Source organism: Notechis scutatus, chromosome 6 (genome assembly GCF_049901735.1).
Source record: "Notechis scutatus isolate UNSWTSFEM ecotype Mainland chromosome 6, rNotScu1.2, whole genome shotgun sequence".
Lineage (NCBI taxonomy): Eukaryota > Metazoa > Chordata > Lepidosauria > Squamata > Elapidae > Notechis > Notechis scutatus.
Genome location: NC_142014.1, coordinates 51,167,258 through 51,194,661, shown reverse-complemented (window position 1 = coordinate 51,194,661; position 27,404 = coordinate 51,167,258). Strand labels below are relative to the sequence as shown.

The 27,404-nt window shown below is 36.8% G+C and overlaps 1 protein-coding gene across 1 annotated transcript; it reads left to right on the top strand.

Moving 5' to 3' along the window:
- The first annotated feature begins 824 nt into the window (after window positions 1-824).
- Window positions 825-27,404, top strand: ACO2 (aconitase 2). The gene is made up of 18 exons (XM_026694792.2): window positions 825-889; window positions 3,060-3,202; window positions 6,694-6,952; window positions 8,088-8,180; window positions 10,466-10,624; window positions 10,946-11,096; window positions 11,690-11,794; window positions 12,920-13,011; window positions 13,262-13,367; window positions 13,872-14,029; window positions 14,135-14,208; window positions 16,113-16,224; window positions 17,888-18,010; window positions 18,715-18,870; window positions 21,761-21,952; window positions 23,145-23,277; window positions 25,544-25,665; window positions 26,931-27,404. The coding sequence occupies exons 1-18, from the start codon at window positions 854-856 to the stop codon at window positions 27,066-27,068; spliced, it is 2,352 nt and encodes a 783-aa protein (XP_026550577.1). The 5' UTR covers window positions 825-853; the 3' UTR covers window positions 27,069-27,404.

Below are 27,404 nucleotides of genomic sequence, written 5' to 3'. Positions count from 1 at the left end.
TTCTCTCATGTACCAAGCATTCTTTCTCTTGACGTTAATTGCAGTCAATGTAGTTTTACTTAATGCACTTAAAAGATTGCATTGCAAATTGCAGGACTGTCATAATTAAATCAGGTTGCCTTTAAGAATACAATCCACTTATTAGGGAATAAGCTCCATTGAACACAGGGTAAACTATTTCTATGTATAAAACTGTACCTTGCCGCAAGATTAACTGCATTTGATTTCCTAGTGACATAAATATGTAATTTTAGATTCTAGACTTTCACTTATCCTATCATCCCTCCCACATTACATGATAAGGTATTTAATTTCTCTTTAGTATCTGATAAGCCAGTATTGCCATGTCTTTGGAACAGATTTTCCTTCTGCTGCTCCGTTGCAAATTTTGCTCCGGCTATACACGTTCAAAGACTAATCTATTCAGTCTTTTCATGATAAAGTCCCCCACTTCACCCGCTCATGTGCAATCGGAGGCCAATAGACTGAATTTAAAATAACACTTGAATGTTTTTATTTTATGTAGGCAGAGTTTGAAACAGAAATAAATACAAAATTTTCAATGTAAAGCGGTAGTAACCCTGTCCAACCGGGGAAATGAGTTCCTCTGCTTTTCAGGTCTCTTTATGTTTTATACAATAATTGACAACTGCGGAATTTTTTTAACTGTTTCCTGTTGATCTTTCAAGCCTTCGGAACTACATGTATTATAACTTCCAGGGCCAAGGAGACAGTGTTCTTGGAAAGGAAAGCGTGATGACGGCCTTAAAAAGCCCCGCCCATCAGCACGTTGTTACAAAACGTCGGTACGTGACGCTATTACCAGGCGACTTCATCTTTGTCAGTGAACAAAATGGCGCCGTATTATGTCCTAGTCAGTCGGTTACAGGTGAGCAAAGTGGCGTAGAGCGGGTTGCTAATAGATCCGAGGTAAAAAGCGAGCGCCTCCCATCTAGCTGATGGCGAGGGTGGCAGCCGGAGGGGGCCTGTCTGTTCTGTTCTTGGCTCTTAGCATTCGCCTTCCTCTCTGTAGGTCAGCATGTTCCTCCGGTTTGTAGCTCTCTGGAGCGCGTGGAGTAATATTTGCTCGGTAGCAAAGCGGCAAACCGACTTCTCTCCTCGGCATGTGCATTAATAGGTTTTGCTCTCTTTTTTATACTGCTAGGCTGCCTGGTAATTCTCTGCCCTTGCAGCCAAGGTGAGGGCAAGGTGACTCGCATCCTGCCCTGCTTTTTGAGGCAATTTAGGTCATTGTGAGAGCGATAAGTATTCCAAACATCATTATGCTGAATATTGCTTTGCTGTCATGCATTGTCCGGAAATAATTAGGCCAGCTAGATTAAATTCCTGCCCTATTCAAACGATTCTGTTCTGAACTCCTAATGAATTGCAGTGCTTGCAGTAAAAGTTCAGATGTTAGTGTGGCATATTGCTTTGTTTTGTGCAAGAAAATTCCCATTTTTAAGGCACATTATTTTAGACCAAGGGGTTATTAATATGTGTTGATATGCATAGAGTTACAGCCTTTTCAAACATACTTAGCATATTTTTCTATTGAGATACAATAAGAGAATACTTTAGCAGGTATTTCTCAAGCAATCTAATTCATATAATAATTGGATCCATCATTTTTTACAATCTCCCACTAAGGCATGCTTTTTAGTTGACTAGGAAAACCAGACATTTATTATGTAAATATATAACTCTACTTTTATATGGGAATAAGTTCCTCTGAATTTATTTATTTGTTTGTTTATTTATTTATTTTGTCAAGCGATTATAAGATAACAGGTATAAGTATAAACATAGTTATGAATACATGAAATGGATACATATAAGAAAAAAACAACAATCAGACAGGGACAGTAGGCACATTGGTGCGCTTATGCACTCCCCCCACCTTTTTTTAAGGTATGCAATTTATTTACCTCTGAATTTGGCAGAACATGCTACTAATGGATAAATTGGATTAAAATATTAGTGCCTTTTTCATATTGGACTTGAATTAAATGGCATCAAAACAATAAATTCTTCACACTGACTGTTCCTATCTCCTAAGCATAAAAAGAGATTTATCAAGTTGTACACAATTACCAAAAAACCCTGAAAAGAGCTACTATCCTATATTAATGTTGCAGTAGCGGGTCAGTGTTCTTCTGTTACTTATAAACATGATATGATAATAATTTCTTTCTTCTTTCCTCCCCCGCCTTGTGAGTGTATTTATTTATTAGTATTTATATTCTGCCCTTAGAATTTTTTACAAATTACCTTAAGGTGTGAACATACCCAACACACTTTCCTCCTGTTTTCCCTACAACAACAATCCTGTAAAGTGGATTGGGCTGAGAGAGTGATTGGTCCAGAGACATCCATTTAACAATTTTGAGCAATCTAGAATTGTTAGGTGTTGTGCAGCATATACATTTAATAAATTGTTATTGTATGGTTCATCACACAGTCAGTCAGATGTTTAGACTGGATTTTGTATTTTTATCTACCTATTGAGTCCTTCCCGAGGACCTGAGATAGGCAGATGTTATCTGAATTATTATTAAGTATATTGTGCATGTAAAAATTGAAATCTGGTGGTTTAAATATTAATATTAATTTCTAAATATGCCATATTTGCTATAGTTAATAGAAACTGATTTATAAGAAAGTAATTTTTGCAAGTTGTATTAAAATGAGTAAGCAGTTTACAGAGTCAACATATTGCCCCGAACAATCTTCCTTGGAAAGATGGAAGGCTGAGTCAACCTTGAGCTTGGTGAGATTCAATCTGCCAAATTGCATGTCAGAATGCTAACATTATGTTGTTGGATATTGAATGGAAAAATAAACCACCTTAGTGAAATGCTACAAGCATAAAAAATAGCATTATAAATAAATACATTGTTCAAAAAATGGTACTTCCAGTTTTCTGTCCCCTCCAGAGACTTTTTTAATTCATAAAAAGTTAACGTCCTGATGAAGTTTAATTATATATTTATACACAGAAGGTATAAATTTAATTGTCAATAATATTAGCTAACTGCTTTCTTATCTGTTGTGTCTAGCAACTGTTAAGTAAAGGAGTTCGAAGGTACCATGTATCTACCCTCCTATGCCAACGGTCCAAAGTGGCCATGAGCCAGTTTGAGCCTAATGAATACATACAGTATGAACAGCTTGAAAAAAACATCAACATTGTTCGAAAAAGGTAAGAACGAGGAAGAAGCTGCAAAGAATAACAAAAGCTTCTGGGTTGTGCACAAGAAGGGACACACATGTCAAGGCAATTCAGCAACATAAAATAAAGAAATAAAAATAAAACAAATCAACAAGAATTGGCAAAGCATCTCTGATTAGATTTTATTCACTGCTAGAATCTAATCAGAGATGCTTTGCCGATTCTAGTCCAACGACCTGCTCCAGCAGGGTTAGAAGGGAGTGTGTGTGCATGGCTGTCAAAACTCCAAAAACAGGTCAAGTAGCTCTGGGGAGGCCAGTCATAAATTAGAACACTTGTTAAACAACTGGCCATTAAATGAGGACCACTTGTATTTGGTTTGCCAGTCACCTGACCATGCCCACCCAGTCACATGACCACCAAACCACGCCTATCTGGTCATGTGACCAGCAAGCCACACCAGCCAGTCACATGACCAGCAAGCCACGCCCTCAAATTAGGCCACGCCCACAGAAATTTAAATCCCACCCCTGGGTGGGGGGCACCAAGGATGAGTTTGTAGCAGAAAGGGGGCAGTGGACTGAAAAAGTTTGGGAACCACTGTTATAGAAGATTCAGGGAAGTACAGGCTAATTTCCTTATCACCCTATCAGGTAATTTGATGAAACATGCTGTTAAAGATTATCATCAATATAGGATTAATCTTGTAGCATTGGAACCAAGTTCCTTCTTTGCTAAGATTTTAGAGTACTTTCACAATGCTTAATATATCAAGCTTGTAAATCAAAATTAAATTTGAGGGAAAGTTAAAACAAAATGGTTAATGCAATTTGGAGTAATCCATTATAAAGTACATTGATCTACCTATCTATTGAACAGGCCTAGGAAGTGATAAGTGATCACGAAAGGGATTCTGGAGTTGTGGATAGCTCAATGAAAATAGAGGATCATTCAGTAGTTGTAAAAAGGGCAAATACTATTGTGGGATGTTAGATAATCTAAAATAACCGTTAGTATGATAATGTCACCATACGGTTTTATGATGTGACAGTTCTTAGAAAATAATATACTGTTCTTGTTGTAGCCCAAAAGAGTATTATAGAATAGAAAGTAAATAGGTGTTGAAAAAGTCTGAAACAATATTTTGCTTAGGAATGTTTGCTTAGGAAAAATGCAACCCAAAGTAAATATAGTTCAGATGTTTATAAGGCAGGGTATGAAAATGGTGAATAAAACCTGAGACATTTACTGAAGTTGGAACAATGGAAGATTCAGAAGAAGTAGAATTCTACAATTTGGTAGTAAAAGGCTGAGTAAAGGATTGGGGATTGTTAATAATAGGGTTTTACTAGTATCCCGGTTTGGAGCTTCTCTTAGCTGTAATAATGGGGGAGAGAAGGAAAGCAACCATCTAAGCAACCTAATCTCAAATCCAGATCTGTGCAGTTTGCTTCTCCTTCATAATTAACTGGTTAGCCATGCCACCAAACTAAAGCAAAGAAATGCTGAGCTCAGTGAAACATTAAGAACTGGTATCTCACATTTTCTTATTCTTGTCCTATCCCCCTCTTTTTAATTTATATGTATTTCTTTTTCAATTATACACCTGAGAACAATCCATTTTTTAAAAAAATAAGTTGCGTTGGGAAGCTTTCCAGCTGAAGTATAGTGCATAAATGCTCTAAATAAATATGTAATTTGACACTGTTGAAACAGAATGCTGAACCTTTGATCTGATCCATCATAGCGTTTTGAGTATCCTTATAATTAAATAAATTGAGGATATTTGGGATAAAACTTTGTAGAGATAATTAGAGGGTGTTGAAAGTTTCTTCTGTATGGATAACTGCTTTGTAATTTCCTTTAAACTGGCTGTTGTTGATAGCAAATCTGGGCATGAGAATATTTGCATTAACTCAGGGATCCCCAACCTTTTCGCGCCGCGGCCCGGTTCCGGCATCAGCTGGGCGCCGCGACCTGGTACCGGCGTCAACTGGGCGCCGCCATCTTTATGACGCTTCCGGTGGCGTCACCAGAAGCGCTTTTCGTCAAATAAGCGGCGCAGCGCTCGGTGAGCTTTTTCGGGAAATGGCTTTCTACCGGAAAAGCTCACCGAGCGCTGGCGCCACCATCTTTTGAGGCGCTTCCGGTGAGCTTTCTACCGGAAAAGCTCACCGAGCGCTTTTTACCAAAAAGATGGCGGCGCCCAGCAACCAGCGGCCGGTAAGGCTTGTTCATGGCTCGGTACCGGTCCGCGGACCGGCGGTTGGGGACCCCTGCATTAACTGGTTTATTGTTTATAGTTCTAAGGGAAAATTTTAAAAAGTACATCTTACATTTATATGTCCTTGTAGATATTTTGCTCTGTGGATCCCTTAATAAAATACATACTAACATAAAATAAAGAGCTAATTTTATTCTTCAAAAATGATGCTTAGTAGAAATCAAGAAAACTGAAAGTCAAATCTTTTTAGTAGCCAATACAGACATAACATGTTTATCTATGATCAGGCAAGCAGGAGTGGGGTGTAGGATTTTTCTCTCTCCTTCCATTTCCCTTTTGGATAAGTACAACTGTTACCTGTGATGTTTACAAACTATTGTTATGCTGACATAGAACAGCTTCAGTGTCAGGGTATTCATGACAATCTTTAAATAGTGCCTATAGGTATACATATTAATTACCCATGTTTCCCTGAAAATAAGATCAGGTCTTATGTTATTTTTTGCTCCAAAAGACACATTAAGGCTTATTTTCCAGTTAGGTCTTATTTTGGGGAAAATATGATGCTACATGTATCAGTCTGGCTGACAGTCTTAACTGGGGCTTATTTTGGGGTAGGGCTTACATTACGAGCATCCTGAAAAATCATACTAGGGCTTATTTTACAGGAAAACACGGTACCCAAATAAACATTGCAAATTTAAATAGTAACTGAAACCCTGTGAAATAGTATTGTGCTAGATCAAGGGTGTCAAACACACATTGTCACAGCGGCGTCACATGACATATTGGGACTTTTTCGCCCTTTGCTAATGTGACACATCTAGCCCACAAGCCCGGAGTTTGACAGCCCTGTGCTAGATTATGGCATTCTCATGAGATTCAGGCAAAAATGCCTATTGCATAATATCTCAAGAGGAGGATCACTGAAACCAGTTAGCTTGATTTGGGGTGCAGGTTTTCAAAAACATTGTTACTTCTTTTAACTATTGCTTTCTTACTAGTATAAACCATAGACAGATGTTGAGTTTCCCATTTAAAGTATGAATATAAGCAATGGTATGTAACATTAACAACGCTGAAATAAAAAATAGGCTCAGAAATAAAATTAGATTGTACAGTATCAGAACTGTTTCTTTGTGGCCTTTGTCTCCAGTGGTGATCATTTAACCAGGTATTGCTGTACAGTTACAGGAAAGATTTTTAAGACTCTCATTAAAACTCTTTGTTTGAAATATGTGATATGAATAACATGCATGAGTTGAAATATATGTTCCTTGCCTTTTCTACCCAACAGACTGGACCATCCCCTTACATTGTCAGAGAAGATTGTATATGGCCATTTAGATGATCCTGTCAATCAGGATATTAAGAGGGGCAAGACATATCTCCGCCTGCGGCCGGATCGTGTAGCTATGCAGGATGCCACCGCCCAAATGGCCATGCTGCAGTTCATCAGTAGTGGGTTGCCTAAGGTGGCAGTGCCTTCAACTATCCACTGTGATCACCTTATTGAAGCTCAGCTAGGTGGTGAAAAAGATCTTCAAAGAGCAAAGGTCAATATTATTTAGCTTATGGTGAAATAATTGGTTCAAATTTAACGTGAAATGTAGCCCAACTTACTTTTGACTTCTGCACTATAAGATAATTATTTTACATGAGTTGTTTTGGAGAACTGTGGCCTGGAAGATAAACTTGTAGCCTATCCTGTCTCAGGCTCTAAGAATTATCTTGCAGAAGGCCAAAGAGAGAACAAATTCAGAATTGATCCTATAAAATCCTTTGTGTTCTCTATTCAATTGCTGTTCAAGAATTGTCTATCTTGTTAATCTTGTCAATCTTTTGGTATTTAATTTCCATTTTTATTATATTCCTCTCTATGGACTTTACTTACTGAATTCATTTGAACTGTCATTTGAACTTCTTTGAATGTTTTGAAGCTCTTCCCTCTTTTTTGTCAGTTCCATAGCAATAGAATAAAAATTGCAGCTGCACTTTTAAGGTAGCTATTTGGCACATAGTAAGTTAGGATGAATGAGCAATGACATTGCATCTAATAATGCTATTTGAATGTACTCTGTTCTACTTAAGTCCTTTGAGTCATTGTAAAAATCATTTTAAAAAACTTCAGCCAGTTCATTATAGAGGAAAATCCTTTCATTTCTAGATTCTGTCTCAATAGATATCCAAGATTTAACATACAGATTACTGTTGATCTTTGCTTATTCCCTAAGAACACACCTCCTCCTTTCTATTGTATTTAGTAAGAAGATATTTTGATGAGTAAACATCTGTTCATTATAGGAGGAGAAAACCTTATTCTAATAGTCTATGATGCCTTGTTTATGGCTAGTACTTGGATGGGAAATCCACACTATGGATTAGGTTGGAAAGTTGAAAAAGACATCCAAGAAGGAAGCCAACGGCAAACCACTGTTGTTATCGAGAAAACCATACGATCAGTAGAGCTTTGTCTTTTGATCAAGCATTCTGAGAATTTGAAAACCCCTGATGTATCCTGTCTAAAATGCTTTGTTATCTTATTTAAAGAGTTCTGAAGTGAAACTCCTGAAATACTAATGAAATTGCATGCAATTGAAACTGTCATTTGGATTTTTCTGAATAGTTAAGTCAGTACTGCTCAAATGAATATATTTAATGAACATACTTTAATTTTGTACACATAAACAGGATATTAATCAAGAAGTATACAACTTCTTAGCCACAGCAGGTGCCAAATATGGAGTTGGTTTCTGGAAACCGGGATCAGGAATTATTCACCAGGTAAACTTTTTCTTCGTTAAGGGAAAACTAAGCAAGGTTAGAGACAAAGGAAGTTAATTTGTGCTAAATTGGATACTTACTATTCTGAATATTGATTAACTGTTGGGACTTCAGCCCCAACTTCAGAAAATTCCCTAGCTGCTGTTCAAAGGATCTAAAAGTCAGAAAAGTAACTAATTAATTACGTAGAAAGTCAGGAAAGTAATTAATTACATAGAATGTCATTATTCGGTGAGTGGCACCAATCACTTAAAATATAGTGCTGTTTTTTTGTCTTTCAAATCTAATTCACTAATTGGGGAACTTGCCTAAGTTCCCTACGTGTTTTCTTCCTACTGAGATGAATTATTGAAAGTCAATTTTTGAAGGACTGTAGATTTTTCTTCTCCACAAATTAAAATGATATTTTTCTAAGTCAGAGTCCTTATAATAAGTGTTTCTTAGATAGAGTGTGATTTTTCTTCTTGTTGGGTTTTTTTTTTTTTTTTGACAACTCCTTGGTTTTTCAAGGCTCAGAGAAAATGAAGTAATTTAGATGGCTGGTGCAAGAAAACTTAAAAGTAAAACTATCTGAGCATGTCTTAAGCTTATTATATGGTGATAAAACAGTAGAAGCTTAACTACTCCCTTATTGTATCAGCAGATACAATTAGAGTGGCAAATTCCCTCTTAAATAAATTCTTTATTATTATTAATTTTTATAGCCACCCACTCTATTATACCTTAAAGGATGGCATGTAGATTTCTACAGTGCAACATGGCATTTTGCTAACAAAATGGTTCAGCAAAATCATGCTTTACATGGGTTAAGTCCATTGTGTTTGGAGCCAGAACTATCATCTGAGATCAGTTTTGTCTCGTGAACTCTGATTAAGTTAGGATGCTCTTGAGATTTTCCCTGGCCATTTGTGGGCTTGATTCCTACTTTTTCCGGCTCTTTAGGAAAACAGAGTGACACATTGTTTCTGGGAAGTGATTCACACTATGAAAAGTAGTAAAAGTATCCATTAAGGAGATCATGTATATCATTTCAAGAGGCCCTTCCTGGTTACATCTGCAATGATTAAGTATTGCTCTGTCTCTAATCTTCCTTTTGGGGAAAGCAATGAGACTATGTTTGGAGTTCAGCTATAGCACATTCTAGAAGAAGCAGATTATCTGAATCTTTCCAGTACGGCCGAAGCATGGGCCTAAGATAATATTAGTCTCTTGGATATATTATCTCTGTTGTGGCCTGGATTGGAGGGGGAATAAACACCTCCTGGTCCTATTGGACCTTTCACAGCTTTCAGTATGCTCAACATGGTATCCTTCTGGACTATGAGAAGGGGTTGTCACTCTGAGGAGCCATGTTGCAGTAGTCCTGCCCCTTCCTCAATAGGTAAGTTATTTGGTTGTGGGGATGAGAGTTCTGCCAAATAGCTTCTCCTTTAGCAAGAACTACAAAGATTAGTCCCCTTTCCCCCTGACTTCTGTACGAAGTCACTGGGAGAAGTCATTGAATGGTTTCAAGTTTGGTATCATCAATATGCTGATGATGCTCAATTGTACATTGCCACCTTGGAGTGTACATTTAAGTAATGCTATCTATGTGTTGATCCAGTGTCTCTGAATATTGTGAGAGTATGAATGGGATAGAACAGGTTGAGGCTGAACGTAAGCAAGATGAAGTTGTTTGTTCACTGTGGGCTACTAGTGTCTCTGGTGGTATCTCTTGGTTGCTTGGCATGGGAACATGTTTGTGATGGGCAAAATGTCAAATAAATAATAAACCTTCACTGGTGGATTTCACTTTTAAATTAGTTATTTTTTACCATATTTTTTTTTAAGGATCATTATAGTTAAAGAATAATTTAATATTGCAAGGAATTAGGAAAAGTAGAGTCTTTCCAATGAATAGATGCCTTCCAAATGCATGACCTTTAATTCTCAAACTTTCATCATACTAGCTGGGGAATTTGGAAGTCTCCATATCTGGAGGAAGCCTGGGTTGGAAAGGGGTGTTGTAATCTTATTTACTGCAATGTTAAGTTTATTCTATGATTAACTTAGTTTTAATTTTTTTGAAAAATTATAACAAATTGTGATTTTGATCTTAGTTATAAATACATGGATACATATAAGAAAAATAAAAAAATAAAAAACAATAGGACAGGGACGGTAGGCACGTTGGTGCACTTATGCACGCCCTCTTTTATACTAGAAATTTTATACTAGAAATTTAAAACATTTTGAAGTGTTAGTTTGCTGATGTTTGCTTAAATACATTGTACTATTTGTCTCAGATTATTCTGGAGAACTACGCCTATCCTGGTGTTATGCTTATTGGCACCGATTCCCACACTCCCAATGGTGGTGGATTGGGTGGAATCTGTATTGGAGTTGGTGGTGCTGATGCAGTTGATGTCATGGCAGGAATCGCCTGGGAGCTTAAATGTCCAAAGGTAAATTAGAGAAGAATAAAAATGTTTCTTCATCCAGCAAATGGGTCTATATGAACAAGAAAGTATTTTTTCAAAGTGGAGATGCTACATTGCTAAATATGCTGCTATGACAGGGCAATTCTGAAGTTTTGGTCATTTCCCTATTCTTATTTGCCACTGTGCTAAACCTATGAGAGCCTTAATAGCAATTGAATTTTTTTATCCCAAGAGTATCTTATGTCTGCATTTCCAATTACTGTAAAATATTACACAAAAGATTTGAGGAACTGAACATGTACTTAAATCTAAGTGATGTCATCTATTTTCCTTGGTGTTTTTCAGGTGATAGGAGTAAAATTAACTGGTGAGCTATCAGGCTGGAGTTCTCCAAAAGATGTAATCCTTAAAGTGGCTGGTATACTTACTGTGAAAGGTGGTACAGGAGCCATCATAGAATATCATGGGCCTGGTGTGGATTCCATCTCTTGTACAGGTGAAGAACAACCTTTTCATATCAATTAAAATGAATGTTCGATCATTGATGAGGGACTGTTACAGGTGTTAGTGTGTTATTTCTCTGGACTAAAATGCATGATTTTTGTAATCTATAGAGGGAAATACTTGACAGCCATTGACCCATGTATATCAGCAGTGTTATGAGAAGTGCTGCTGTATGCTGCTCCTTTATTATGTCCATTAGAAAATAATTATAAAGTTGAGTTGCATCAAACTTGAATTGACCAAGAACAGTTCAGTACTGTCATTGAACTATTGACTTGAGTGAATCTTAATACATTCGGAGAATGCCAGTGGTATTTTGGTTTCATTTGTTAGCAATTTTGGGTAGTCTATCCAGGAAAATAAATGTTTTATTATATTTAAATATAAATTATAAATGGAATTTCAACTGTTTGGGCTAAATTATAAATGGAATTTCAACTGTTTGGCCTTTAATTTTAATTAAAATACATAAAATGCTATTTACCTCCTCTGTTTATGTAAAACATTTTTTGTGAGTAAACTAATTTGTGAATGGTATTTACTTTGGGTTCCAATTTCACTTGTCTGAATGTCTTTCAACTCCAGGAATGGCAACTATCTGTAATATGGGAGCAGAGATTGGTGCAACGACTTCAGTCTTCCCTTACAATCACCGTATGAAGACATATTTATCCAAGACTGGACGTGGTGGTAAGACCTTGATGAATGATCAGATTTTACCAAAGGCTGTTACTTGTTTTCTCCCTTATGGGAAACAGAGATAAAATTAGGCTTAACAATTGCTTCATAGAGACTATGGTGATGAAAAATGAATATTCAACAGTTTGGGTAGTGGTATAATAATGCATACATACGTATAGTCCTCATTTAGCAAGTACTACTGGAACCTGCAACTCAGTTGTTAAGCAGAATGGTTGCTAAGCGAAACAGGGACTATGCTTATGAGCTTAATTCAGCTTTTCTTTGCTTTACAGACATGCGAAGGTCATAAATGTGAGGATTGTCGCATTTACTGTTTCGTTACCATTGTAACTGCAAATGGCCACTTACACAAGGCAGTCGTTAAACAAGAATTACTTGTATTTCTGTGTATAAATGCAGAAAGACTGAAAAACATTTGAAGAGATTGGAAAATGCTAAGATAGTTTAATTTTCAGGTTTGCATTTATTATGTGATTATCCTTTATATTCGATTTATTTAATTTGATCAAGATTTGGATTACCACTACACGTAGTCCTCAACTTTCAACTAATTATTTAACAGCCATCTGAAGTTAGAACGCCCTTGGAAAGGGTGGTTTATGACCCATAAAGCTTCTGGCCCTGGTAAAACGTTACTTCCCTCCACGGTCCCATGTCTGCGTTTTGGGTGTTTGGCAACTGTCTCACATTTATGACTGGTTGCGGTATGACGCAGTCAGGTGGCCATGGTATGTGATGGAGGGTTTTTTGCCCATTTTTGGCAAAAAAAACAACCTCCCCCATTCGGGAGAATGGATTTGGATTTATGGTCCTGTGATTTGCTTAATGACTGCCGCCAAAATAGCAAAAATAATTGTATCTAATTATGTTGGTGCCTCAAACTTTTGACTGTCACAACTTATGATTGAAATTCCTGGTCCCAGTTGCAGTTGTAAGTCAAGAACTGCCTATATTAGTGTACTTGGTATGAGCTTGCATGTTTTCGTACAAACATATTTTGGGTGAGGCAGAGTCCTGTCCAGTAATTTTAGAAAAATTATTTGTCCTTTCCTCACAGGTGAGCATAATACATTTTTCTCTTTCTAATCTATCCTCCTCTTTCTCTATTTTCAGAAATTGCTAATTTGGCAGATGAATTCCAAGAGCATTTGAAACCTGATCCTGGCTGTTCCTATGATCAGCTAATTGAAATTAATCTCAGTGAGGTAAATCATTCTTGTAGCTTCTGAAGAAAGCTAGACAAATAACAGAGGTTTAGAAGGGGATCTAGATTCTGTTATGTGTGTTCATTTTTTGCTTATCTTTGTTGCTGAGAAGCCTGTGTAAGAACACTTTTAAGATACGCCGTATCCTGATGAAATTCTTGCATTGAAGTATTACAAAAAAACAATTGTGTTCTTATAATGGTCTTCATAGTGTTCTCAAATATTTGCCTAACTTTTTTCTTTCTTAAAGCTGAAACCCCTTATCAATGGGCCTTTTACTCCAGATCTGGCACATACAATAGAAGAGATTGGCTCTGTGGCAGAAAAAAAGGGATGGCCAGTAGATATTCGAGTTGGTGAGTAGGATTTTATCTGGATGATTCTTTTCTTTTTAAGGTTAGCTTTCTTCTCCAGCTTAACAGTCAATTAACATTTCTTTTACATACAAACATTTTTTATATAATGTATTTTATTCTGCCATGTCAAATCTGAAAAAAATAATATTGGCTTATTGTAATATAGTGGAACCAACATTTTCACCTATTTTGCATTGCTTATTATAGGGTTAATGGCCCTGTTGTGATTGTATATTTAAAATGATTTAATAATTTAAACTGTTTGGAAAATGAAAGTATTCACTACAAGTCTTCATTTTATTCTTAAGTAGTAGCTTGTGCCATTTAATTCAAATTGATATGAGAGAATACTGGCTGTTTTCCCCTAATCTCACTCTAAAATGCTAGACCCATGCAAAAATTATGGATCCAGATAACTCTTCTAGTGGAAGAAAAAATATTTTCAGTAGGGTAAAGTTTAAAAGAATCTGATAGTCATATTTCTTCACTGTTCTGTCTGCACAGGTCTAATTGGCAGCTGCACTAATTCAAGTTATGAGGATATGGGGCGCTCTGCAGCAGTGGCAAAACAAGCACTAAGTCACGGTGTTAAGTGCAAGTCTCAGTTCACTATTACACCTGGTTCAGAGCAGATACGGGCCACAATTGAAAGAGATGGATATGTAAGTATTCTTTTTCCTCTTTGGAGTTGGCATATGCTTTTTTAAAGATCAGATTGAAGACCAGCATCTCATCTGCTGTCTAATTCTGTTTTCTGTCTCCTTCAGTCAAAAATCTTGCGTGACGTTGGTGGAGTGGTTCTTGCTAATGCATGTGGGCCTTGCATAGGCCAGTGGGACAGGTAAGATGTTAAATATATGGACAAACTGTTGATTACCCATAAGAAATAAGTATTTTATTTTTTATTAGACAAAGTAAAGAAAATACATAAACAGAAATTAAAAAAGGAACTTATAAAAGTTACAGGTAATCCTTTTTTCGCAACTGACTTGTTAAGTGATTATTCATAATTACAACTATAATAAATGGTAGTAAACAGTAGTAAAAAAATCATTTTCCAATCAATATACTACACTTACAACCAAATGTCTGTGCCTGATAGCAGCATACACTGGAGGGAGAGTAATACTGGTGTTACTGCACAATAGAACTTTATCTCATTCTAAATGAAGCAGCAGCAACCAAAGATCCTTGTTTAGTGACCGTTTTGCCGGAATCAATGACAGTTGCTAAGTGAGGACACTTGTAGTTGCTAAACTATAAATTTTCAGTATATCATTAGTTAATTATGAATAACTTTAATAGTTCCTATTGAACTCTAAGCCAAACATCAAATAAGATTACAGCCTACATCAAATTCAGTCTATGTTGTTAAGAATGTATTGTAATTTAGAATGTTTTATAAAACGAAAGTACTTTAAGAATAGAGAAACCCAATTTTGGATATGATACAAATCCATGTATCCATGATACAAATCCATGGTAGTCCTAGAGTTGCAACCATAATGGAGCCTATTATAGTTGTAAGTCTTAAAGTGAGTCACCCACATGACTAACCCAATTTTAAGACTTTTTTGTGGTGATTGTTAAGCAAATCACCATGTTCATTAAGTGAATCTGTGGTCATTAAACAAGCCCGTTGTTCACTAATGGGGCGTTTCCCCCCCAAAACAGAAGTAAATGCTGTTTTTTGGCAAAAATGTCATGAATTGCAGTCGTGTGACCACAGAACACTGCAGATGGCTGTAAATGCCTGGTGGTTACCCCAACAGGCATGACCTTGGGGTGTGTGTGATGAAAGGAGCTTTGGAATTGGATCATAAGTAATTTGGGTGTAGGAGGTCTGTAGCAACTTTCCATAATTGCTAAACAACCAGTCGTAAGTTGAGGAATGATTTTTACTTTGAACTCTATGGAGCGGTATATAAATCTAAGTGTTATTGCTAGTGGTATTGGCTCTGCTTGTCAGAAGCTGGTTGGTAAGGTTACAAATGGTGATCACATAACCCCGGGACGGTGTAGCTGTCATAAATGTATGCTGGTGGCTAACCACCCAAATTCTGATCATGTGACTATGGGGATGCTGCAGTGATCATAAGTGTGAAAACTGATCAGAAGTCACTTTTTCAGTGCTGTTGTAACGTCAAATAGTCACTAAATGAATGGTGGCAAGTCAAGAATTACCCGTATTTCAAATTAGCTGGTATTTGTGTGTACATCTTGAATAGCCTCCTTCTCAAAGTAGTTTACAGCTAACTAAACTCATTATTCTTTTTTAATTATGGCTGCTAATAATTTGATTCTGCAAGCAGTTTTGATAGGTATAATCTATACATATATGTTGCTCTTTCTACTTTATGAATATCTTCATCTCAGTTTCATGATACCATAATTATGAGCAAAAGAGTTAAGATTGCTAGCAAAATTATGTATTTTCTAATATAAACTAACGTGAAAGGATGTAAGTTGACGAGATTGTAACATCCCTTTGTTTTTGGGTATGAGGACTTCCTATGGGTTTTGTGTGGGTTTTGTTCATTTACATCATTCTATAGACAGTGTTTTATTTGAGTAGATTATTTCTTGTTCCAATTACTCAGCTTTTATATCTAATAGGATTTTTTATACCTTTTTAGGAGCATAAGCTTTAAGTAACATAAATTTTAGGAAGTTAACAATGACTCACTCATACCTTTATTGCAGGATAAATTTTTTAATCACTGGACAAACTTTCTTCCTTTGCAGAAAAGATACTAAAAAAGGTGAAAAGAATACAATTGTTACATCCTATAACAGAAATTTTACTGGTCGTAACGATGCCAACCCTGAGACACATGCATTTGTAACTTCTCCTGAGGTATAGTATATGACAGGTGTATGAGAGTAAACACAAATTGCTTAGCATAGTTTCACACATCATACTAAGCGAAAACCATACAAACCCATTGTGTACACAGGGAGTCACTCACTTACGACAACAGTTGGGACCAGAATTTCTGTTACTAAGCAATGAAGTCATAAAGCACAACTGCATCATTTAGAGATGGCAATCCCTGCAGTCCCAGTTGTTGTAGAATTCCATGGTCGTTAAAAGTCAGTGCGGAAGCCAACAGCAAGTTTGCTAGTCCCAGGCCCACAGAAGCATAGCAAGAGGAAGATACAAGGGAGGGTGGGGAGGATGCACAAGAAATGTTTGAAGAGCCAGAATCTTAGTGCAAGACGTGTAGGTTGGGGAGGGTACACAAGGGTGTGTGGGAGTGCATGAGGGCTACTGCGTGGAGGAAGACTGCATGGGGGTGTGTGAACATGAGATGGTGAGTGGGTCAGGAGGGTGCATGGAGATGCATAAGAGGCTGCTAATGTTGGAAAGGATGCATGATGCTATGCATGTCAGGAAGGATGTGAGGGGATGCTGAAAAGCACTATGGGGTAGGAAAGAAATCAAGGGATCAGTCGAGAAATGTGCGAGTTGGGAAGGGTGCAAGTCGATGCATGTAATAATATGTGGCAATGAACTTCACAGAGGGGGAAGATACACTGTTTAGGAAAAGGTCATAACCTGCAACTGCAAGACGGCAGGAAGAAGAGGCTCAGAAGGGATTCCCCCCTCATTAAGTTCCCAGGCTATAAAAGAAATGGGAGAGTACTTTCAATCTTGCAAAGATTCTGAGAATGTAGACTTAGTAAAGCAGAAGTAGCTCATCTGGTTTATTTTTTGTCTGGCTTGCTTGGGAGGGCTGACTGTGTGTGAGACTTGTCCATTGGGTCAGGAAGGATATGTGAAAAGTGCTGCATGAATCAGGGAGGATGTGCAAATGTCTGGTGTGACATTGCATTCATATCACGGGGTTGGGGAGGTATGGATGAGGTACCATGCATGTCAGGGAAGTTGTGCCAGGAAGGATGCATGAGGATATACGCAAATGGCTGGTGTTAGTGCAGAGGGACTGGTGAAGGTATCCACGCAGGGGGAGACTTAACACTAGTGACTTGCAACCTTTCCTGCTGGCTTTCCCCCTTCTGGGGAAGCCAGCAGGGAAGATTGCAAATGGTGACTACATAATCGCAGGGCACTTGACAAGTGTCCCTAAGTGCGAACGGGTTGCTAGGCACACAGATTAAGATCATATGACTGTGGGATGCTTGGAAAGCTGGAATTCTGATCACTGGTCATAACCATCATGTGTTCAGCACTGAACCAGCACTGAATGAACTACTGAGGACTATCTATATTAGAGAAAGAATGTATTGCAATTGCCTCCTTTTCTCAGAGGCCTTTATTTAAGATTGTTTATTCAATTCTGGACCTATATTCCAATTTTGCTCATTCAATACTTGAACCTCATGCTACAAATAGATTTCCCCAATCAGGTATTTCTTTTCATACAATGTCAGGGTTTTAGTTGGAGTAGTGGATGGTGGTTACAAAAATACTTAGCGTGCTATTACTTGCAAATAAAAAGACAGAAATGAAACAACCTTTTTTTTTTTTTTAACTGATAATGGATTGCCTTTTCCAGATAGTAACAGCCCTGGCACTTGCTGGCACTTTGAAGTTTAATCCAGAGCTTGACTTACTGACAGGAGCAGATGGAAAGAAGTTTAAGCTTGAGCCACCTGATGCTGATGAGTTGCCAAAATTGGTACTTATTTTCAGAAATCTTCAGAAATTCTAGGAAGCATGTCTTCTCTGTCATGATGACTCCCTATTGAACAACCTCCTTCCAGTGATTTGGATGGCTATGATGCTTTTGGCTTTTGGAAAAGCTGTAAATCTGTCTTTTCTTCCAGGCACTGGGATGAGGATTTTAATGGAGCTATGTATATATGAGTGGTGTACACATACACATGTGTGTGTGTGGTATATTGGCAGGGAATTATTTTTAAGAATTTGATTTTTTTTTTAATGTATTTTGATTGTTGTTTATTATTTTGTTTATTTTCTGGCTACCCTACAGAGTTCCATTGACTAGATGTATGGCAATATAATTTTGTTTGTTTAGTAGGTAGGCTAACTATGTAGCACTTAAGTTCAGCTGTATAAAACAGAAAATACTCCATAGATACCTTATAGGTTGTAATCCCCATGAACAATGGTATTACATTGAAGTGAGATAGATGAAGAGTAGTAATTTAAGCTTTCAATAATGGGAGGGAGAAAGGAAAATTATTTGAATCAAACAGTACTTGAGGGTGTTAGAGAAAAATTATTCAAGTGATAAAAAGTCTTTATTTGGCTTCTTGATATACACAAGATGCAACATGCATCCCACATTTAGTGTTTGCCTTTCCTTTCTAAATAATACTCCTTCCCTTCTTACAATCACTTTTTCCTACTTTCTATTAGGAATTTGATCCAGGCCAGGATACATATCAGTATCCTCCAAAGGATGGTAGTAGCCAACATGTGGATGTGAGCCCCACTAGCCAGCGTTTGCAACTGCTTGAGCCCTTTGACAAGTGGAATAGCAAGGACCTGGAAGATATGCTGATCCTCATAAAGGTAAGAACTGGAGGCAAACAGATAAATCTGAAGAGTTGTTTTGTGCGATTATTTGATAACATCTAAACTTTCTGTTTCACATAGGCTTTTATAAAGCATTTCTAATGCAAGGAACAAAAATAACTGAAGTGCATTGGTCCAATTATGTAGTGACAGAATACAACTACATTGCTCTCCTTCCAAGTTTTGAATCATATAGTTGCTCTAATATTTCTTTCAAATTGTTGTGTCTATGTCATAACACATCCACACATGTCATAATACATAACATGACACTTGAGACATCCAAGGCTGTCTGCAATTTGTTGTGGACCACATACAATCAATGAAGCAAAACCTTTTTTTAAAGTTTCTTACCTTTTCCATTATCTACAAAACGTTTGCAATGTGATCTTGAGGATCCCTTTCTCTTCTGAATCTATCTTGTACAACCGGCACTTCTTGTTCCAGTCTGAATTGTAAAATCTTGAACATTATCTTACTGGTATCTGAAATAAGTATAGTTGTTTCATAGTTGGAACATGGCTTAGCACTGCTCTTTTTTGAATTGAAATATAAATTTATCTTTTCTGGTACCTTGGGCGCTGCTATGTTTTCCATATTTACTTGCAAACTGCAAGTAGCACTTTGATTGCATTATCTTGCAAAATTTTAAGCAATTCAGCTGTTAATTAGCAACTGAAGTATAGTGAAGTCTATGTATAGTGATATTTTTAGAGCTATTTATCTTCAATTTCCACTGCTTTAACTAATTGAATATGTCTTTGCATCATCAATTTGGGGGGCCACAATGGTGCAGTGGTTAGAGTACAGTACTGCAGTTAACTCATTGTTCACTCCAGGAGTTCAATTCTGAACAGCTCAGTGTTGACTCAGCCTTCCATCCTTCCGAGTTTGGTAAAATGAGGACCCAGATTGTTTGGAGGCAATATGCTGACTCTGTAAACCGCTTAGAGAGGGCTGTAAAGCACTTTGAAGCATATAAGTCTAAGAGTTATTGCTTTTGCTATTGCTATTTTTTTCTTATATTTACTATTTACTTTCTTATTTTCCATATATTTGTGCCATCTTTGTTTCTCCAGTTGAGCTGTTGTCTTTCCTAATCACTAACCATTGTATAAAAGGTTCTGTAATTTTTAAAAATTACTTGCCTTTCCCATTTGATTGTTATCCTCGGTTGCATATCCTGAGTTGCATATTGCATATCAGGTATAACTTCTTGATTCTTGCTGTTTTCTGGAATTCAGGTGGACAATTTTTCTTCTATTTCTATCATCTTTTGCTTTCTGTCTTTCCTCAGCATTGAAAATATGTCCTGTTTGCAATATGTCAGCAGACAGCAACTTCACTTTCTTTTATTACGAGATATTTTTGTTTGCTTCATCTTTACTGATACCACAATGTCAGTGTAGTGTTCTTCAGGCATTCTTATTTATCAAATCTAACCATTTAAATGTATTTTTATCTTCACTCTACAATCATATTAAATATTGTTTATTGGCATGACTGTTTGTTTTCATTAATTTAAGTTGTAATTTTGCAAATGAAAGTTTATAGCCTAAGGCCACAGCAACATATCTTTTTTTTGCTGATTAAATGCAGTAGTACTTGCAGATTATGTATTGATTTTTATCTCACCTTTATTATTTTTATAAATAATTCAAGGCAGCAAATATACCTAATATTCCTTTTGTTTTCCCCAAACAACAACTCTGTGAGATGGGTTAGGCTGAGAGAGACAGGCTGGCCCAAAGTCACCCACCCAGCTTTCATGCCTAAAGTGGGATTAGAACTCAGAATCTCATGAGTTCTAGCCTGGTGCCTTACATAGTCAATTTGATGTAGGCATTTTTCATCCAGTGATATCCATAAGTAAAGTTGTACTATAGGTTCTTGGCAAATGTCTAATTGTCTTGAAAAGAAATCTATTAGTAAGTTTCCTGTTTCAGTTTGCACACACATTTTCCCATTATTCCAAATGCTATTTCATTTCCAATGTTAGTACCTGTAATCAGTGTCCATTGTGGTGTTGCATCAAGAAAGCATTGCAAATTACCATAGAATCATTCAGCTTTTACGTCCTCTGTATATGTGGTAGGAATATAGACTTGATCCACTGTTATGCTTCTTGGCTTGCCTTGGATGTAAACTGATAGTATTTATCGTTTTGTGGGGGTTGTATCTGAGCACTGACTCTGACAACCTTTTATTAATAACAGTAGCTGCTCCATTTCTTCTCTTTTTTTTTCTTTGTCCATTGTAGAAGATCGGGTGTTCTTCTAATGTGAAATGACCCGTTTCCATCCGCTTCAGTTTGTTGAATCCCTGAATATCAATGCTGAGTTTCTGCTCTGACATCATGTTTGTCTGTTCACGATTCTACATTCCACACACCAGTGGGTTTTTTATTTATATATATTTATAGCAAAGGACTTACTTTTTGTCCCTGGCACATCACCAACTACACATTCTTTTGGCTTTCGTAATTGCTACTCATACTTGCCTTCTGGTCTTCCTCAGTAGCTTGCTGAATTCTATCTGATCTTGTGGGCTCATCTTCCATATCATGTTTACATTGTCTTGGTTGTGAATATCCATTTGGTTTTCTTGGCAGAATACTGGAGGGGGTTGCATTTCCTTCTCCAGTGAATCATATTTAGTTTGATCCCTTGTCTATAACCTGCCTGTCATGGATGAATGGATGACCCTTCTGGAAATGTATACTCCCAATGGTATAGCTCAGAGCTTCATTGGGATGCTCAAGCTTCTTCATGCTACAAGGTAATGATCCATAGGGTAAAATAAATGTTGGGGTCCTAAAAATTGCTTGATGCTGTCAAAATACTCTTTTTTTATGCAGACTGAATGTCTGAAATTATCTTGCATTCAGGTAAAAGGGAAATGTACAACTGACCACATTTCAGCAGCAGGCCCTTGGCTCAAATTCCGTGGGCACCTGGACAACATTTCAAACAATCTATTGATTGGAGCTATAAATATTGAAAATGACAAGGCTAACTCAGTTAGAAATGCATTAACACAGGAGTTTGGACCTGTTCCTGACACAGCCCGTTACTATAAGGTAAGGTTATGAAATTTAATTTTTTTAGGCACGTTGTGTATATGTAGCAGCAGAAAGAGACTGTTTTCAATTACAGCCATTCAGATGCTGTGGGGGCCAAAGACCATATGCTCAGAACAGAAGTCCAGAACTGAAAATAGTGAATATTCTGGGTAGATCTGAGGCTTTGACAGTCATTAGAATTTCTCTTGTTTTTAGGTGGCTCTTGGGGACATTGGGAAATAGCTATGTCAGAAAACTTAGAATAACTATCACTTAAAATAGAGAATATTAAATTGGGTCTAACTCAGTATGAGAATTTTTCTGCCCCTTCTTTTAGCTGTGAATACTTTATTATGTTCATATTTTCCTTAATTACACTTGTGCTCACTTCAGTAGAGTAATTGACACAAGATAACAGGCCTAAACATTTAAATGCATTCAAACTTGAGAATGAAAATATCTTTCCTTGGTGTTTACATTAAAAAAATCACTGCCACTACTGATTTATTCTTAGGATGCTAGGAAGCTGAAAACAAAATCTGACATGAGAGCTTCTCAAGGTGTTCTCCAGCAGATGAGATGTGTTAGGGAATAGAATGAAATCCTCTGTGTATGCTGCTGTCTGGAAATGTCCTGCACCACAGGGTTGGAGGTTGGGGATGTGTCTTTTAGTGCCAGGCCTTTACAACCTAAGAACCTGAGAGCTTGGTCTGAGAAATGGAAGAGGTAGAGGAAGCTCCATATCCTGCCTTTCTCTGAACATACGGGCAGAGTTTTGCAAGAGGGCCGGTGGTATTGCTGAAATGCCAGAGGTTCCCCAATCCTGATTATTCAGATGGCATTCTTTGTAACTTCACAGACCATTGTGGGTAGTTCTATCTTGATGGCTTTGTGAGAGAGGAAAAAAGGCAGTGGCTTAAAAGAAATATATACCCGTATCATATGCTTTCCCTGATGGCAACACAAGTTTTTTGAAAGACAACTTATGAATTTTTAGAAATTTACCAGTTAGTCTCCCTCCGACATTATACAACTTGAATTATGTTTTTCCCATTTTCATAGTTCTCAAGTATGTTTTCAGATGCCACCATTCGTTATTGTTCTTAATATTTTTTAAAGAGAACAATAGAGTAACAGACTTAGCTTTTGCTTTGCTTCCTGACATAATGTATATATTTATGCTATTGAATAAATATTTTGTTTGTTTCAGAAACATAATGTTAATTGGGTTGTTGTTGGAGATGAAAACTATGGGGAAGGCTCAAGTCGGGAACATGCAGCTTTGGAGCCACGTCACCTAGGAGGAAGGGCCATTATTGTCAAGAGCTTTGCCAGGATTCATGGTAAGACCGCCACTTTCTGCAAAACTGCTGCTGCTAGAAGGCTACTAGGTGTATAATAATATTTTGCTCACAAGAATAACAGAACTCGTATTTAGTTTGACTTTCTTGTATATCTTCAGGCAATCGGTGGAGATAGAGATAAAGCGATGAATGTGGATATCTCTTTATTAATTGTAGTATAAATGTAAAACAACTAAAATATGGTAAAAATCGTTTAGGAGTAAATACTGTTACCATCAATAAGTATTGAATTGCTGTCAATACTTATACCTGCTGCCTAGTTTAGCCCAGTTCAGTGCAGTCCCAATGGAGCTAAGCAATCGATTTTATGTCCTCCTCCTTAAAGAAAGCATGCAGACACTTCGAGACGGGACATCATCAAGTGTTCCCATGACAGGAAAAAAATAGCCCAGACTTTTCCAAGGAAAAAAAAAAAAAGGCGAGTGTTAATAATACTAGGAGATTCTCTTGTCAGGGGACCTGAATCAGCAATCTATAGACTGGTCAATCATTCTAGGGAGGTATGTTGTCTCCCTGAAGCAAAATCAAAGATGAGGTTGAGAACCTTATAAAATAATCAAGGCCATAGATTACTATCCCTTTCTGCTCGTTCATGTGGGGATTAATGACATGACAAGGACCCTGAAAACTATATCAAGAAGCTATAAGCAGTTCAGCAAGAAATTTAAGGAATTAGAAGCACAGGTGATGTTTTCATTGGTACTTCTAATGAAAAGTCAACATCCAATGAGGGAACAAAGAATTTTAGAAATAAACCACTGGCTTGAGGGATGGTGCTACCAAGAAAACTTTGGAATCTTAGGCCACGATCTGCATTACCTATATGAAGGGCTTCTGGTAATGCATGGGCTGCACCTCACAATAACCAGGAAGAACGTATTTGGAAAATGACTGGCTCAGCTTATCCAAAAGGCTTTAAACTAAAGGGAAGGAAAGGGTGACCAATCTTTAGGATCTAATCCCAAGCATAAACTCCAAGACAACCAATCAAACAAGGAGGTAGGGAGAGATAGGAAAAAAGAAAAGCTCAGATATGAAGCAGGAGATGTAGAAAGCATACCCAGGGTCAGCCATAAGCGATTCAAGTCACACCATCCAGTTTCATTTGTATATCCAGTATAGTCCTTCCATATCATTCCAAACACAGCCTATCCATAAGGTCACTTTTAAAATTAGTTTATGGATCCATTGTTCACAGTTATTCTTCAGTATGTGAAAGTATTTTGTTCCATTTTGCATTAGTAAATTCAAATGCTCTTCTCTCATTGTGATCTTTAATTCCTTCTGGTTTCCTCAACTGTCCAGGCTTTAAAATATCATCTTAGCATTTTTAAAAGTACCTCAGTAAAGTACACAGCCTGTTAATATTTCAGTTGATGGCAATCATTTGATAGTGCTAATGCTGGTTAGGAGGGTTAGGGAACCAAAGGTTGTCCAATGAGAGGGGATCTATATGTATTGTACCAAAACAAGTAGTGGTAAGAGGGGATGTCTGCTTTTATGCCCAAGAATTATATATTTGATCAAACACAAACAATTATAACAGTGGCAATAGCACTAGACTTATATACCGCTTCACAGTGCTTTACAGCCCTCTCTAAGAGGTTTACAAAGTCAGCATATTGCCCCCAACAATCTGGATCCTCATTTTACCCACCTCAGAAAGATGGAAAGCTGAGTACTTCCCAGTTTCTTCTCAGATTCTTCTCACCCCAGAGAACAAAGCTGGCATAAATGTGCACAGGGCATAAAAGTATACCTCAAAATACTTTAGAGGTGTGGAGATTACTTGATTGTGTTTAATGTTACTTTTTCCTTTTTTTTTTTTTTTTGCTGGAGGCAAACTTTGAATTATGAAATAAAGAAATTGAACATTACTCAAATTAAGTCAGTGCATACAATTGAAAGAATAGAGTTTTCTGCACATGGCAGGAAAAAGATCTTAAGCTCTGCCATTGAAGAGGTGGAGTTAATTTCCTATCAATTTCATCTTTCAGTGACCTAAATGTTACTTTGTGGTAAGTACAACTACCATTCCTATCAGCTCAACAAAATTGGATACACATGCGAAGCTGAAGGAATATAGATAGGGTAATAAGCAATTTATTTCATAAACATTTGAAGGTACTTGTGACGATGAGATGCAAGGCATATTGCAAAATGCACAATAGCATTGAGGTTTTGCTCTTTGCAATAGTCTACTGCAATGTACATTCTAATATATTAAATTTAAATTTTTTAACAGAAACTAATTTGAAGAAGCAAGGACTCTTGCCACTAACATTTGCTGATCCAGCTGATTATGACAAGATCCACCCTGTGGACAAACTAAGCATTGTGGGTCTAAAAGATTTTGCCCCTGGAAAGGTAAAGGTCCCAGCTCTCAGCCCTACTCCTTCTCAATCTCATTTTGTTACACCTTCTTTATCATGAACTACTGTATTTTAGGGTTCTGATACATGCAACAATGTATCTGAAAATACATTAATACTGTACATATTAAAAATACAGCTTACATCAAATTAAATGAATACTTTATTTAGCCAAATGTGATTAGACACACGAAGAATTTGTCTCTGGTGCAGAAGCTCTCAGTATACATGCAAAGCAACAAAATAATCATAATCATAATACCAATAAGAGGGACAGTATAGAATAAGGATAAATAATAATATTACAACCATATTGCGAATACACTTGAATTCTTGGAAATCTTCAAATCCACAGAAAATTAGAAGACTGCATTTTTAAGATAAAATTTTATTGTTAGGAGTAGAAAATTGGTGCTTTGAGTTCAAGATAAGCTATTCCATGCATTTTGGAAGTACATTTTGGCTTGGAACAGGTCTCAAGAACACCTCAGAAGCAGCTTCATATTCAAAATGTAACATTTTGAAATTTTGTGAAATTTGATGTTTGAAATCAAAACAAAGTGCTTTGCATGTCCCTAGTATATTTAGAAATAGACAAAACGTAAAGGTTGCTTTATCATATATGGGGACTTGTGTTTCTTCACTCTAGTAGCCATGTTTTTTCTTCTTTCTTTCTATAAAATATTTTGTTACACATTAATTTAAATAATACATATTGTATTTTTGGGGAAAATGTAAGGTTTTTTTTTTCAAATCCAGAGTTGAGAGTGGAAATTGAATACTTGCCAATGCTTCATGTGCTGAAGAAGCTACACCCACTTGGAGGTAATGCTTCTCTAAGCTTCGGCTTTGATGCAGGAGCATTCTAGAATACTGTTGAGATTTGAAGCATTGCAGGGATGTTAAAATTGGGGAAAGCAACATTTCTTGTTTGGTGTGTCTTAACATTAACAGGTTAAAGTAAAATATTGAAATTAAGAGGCTTACCTAGGGGAAATGCTATATTCTGCCAAGTCTAGTACAGTACCTGGATCCTTGCATATTTTGGGTTCAATATTTGATAAGATTTGCTAAATGATCAAATGAGGGAATAAATCATGGCAAATTATGAAATTCAGAAACTAAATGTTCCCAAGTTCTTGTGGTAAATGTTTTAGAGGATATCAGATGTCTAAAAACCATTTTAGTTAATGATGGTTTTAAAAAATGCATACTTATGGTAGGAAGTCCAAAAATATATTTCTCCAATTTCTCCATCAGCCCCTGAAATGCATCATTAAACATCCTAATGGGAGCCAAGAAACAATAACGCTGAACCACACCTTCAATGAGACTCAGATTGAGTGGTTCCAAGCTGGTAGTGCACTCAACAGAATGAAAGAGCTACAGAAGCACTGAACCTATGCACATAATGTATCCAGTGGACTTGATGAGTAATCTCCATGAAAGTGCAATTCCACAACAATTATTGAGAATAAATGTATGTGATCAAATGTAACTTTAGCTTCCTATTCATTTCAATTCACTTGCCTACACCAATAAAAGTATTTTTTCTTTTGTCCATTATATCTTTCATAACTGCCTGTTTTTCATGCATTTTGGTTGTCTAATATTGCTTCATATTTATTTTTCAATTATTTTCTTGCCCAATAATTTCAGTGATGACAAGTGATGACAAAAGAATGAAAAATTAGAAGATTATTGCTCTTGTGGAAAATAAAATTGTAACTGACA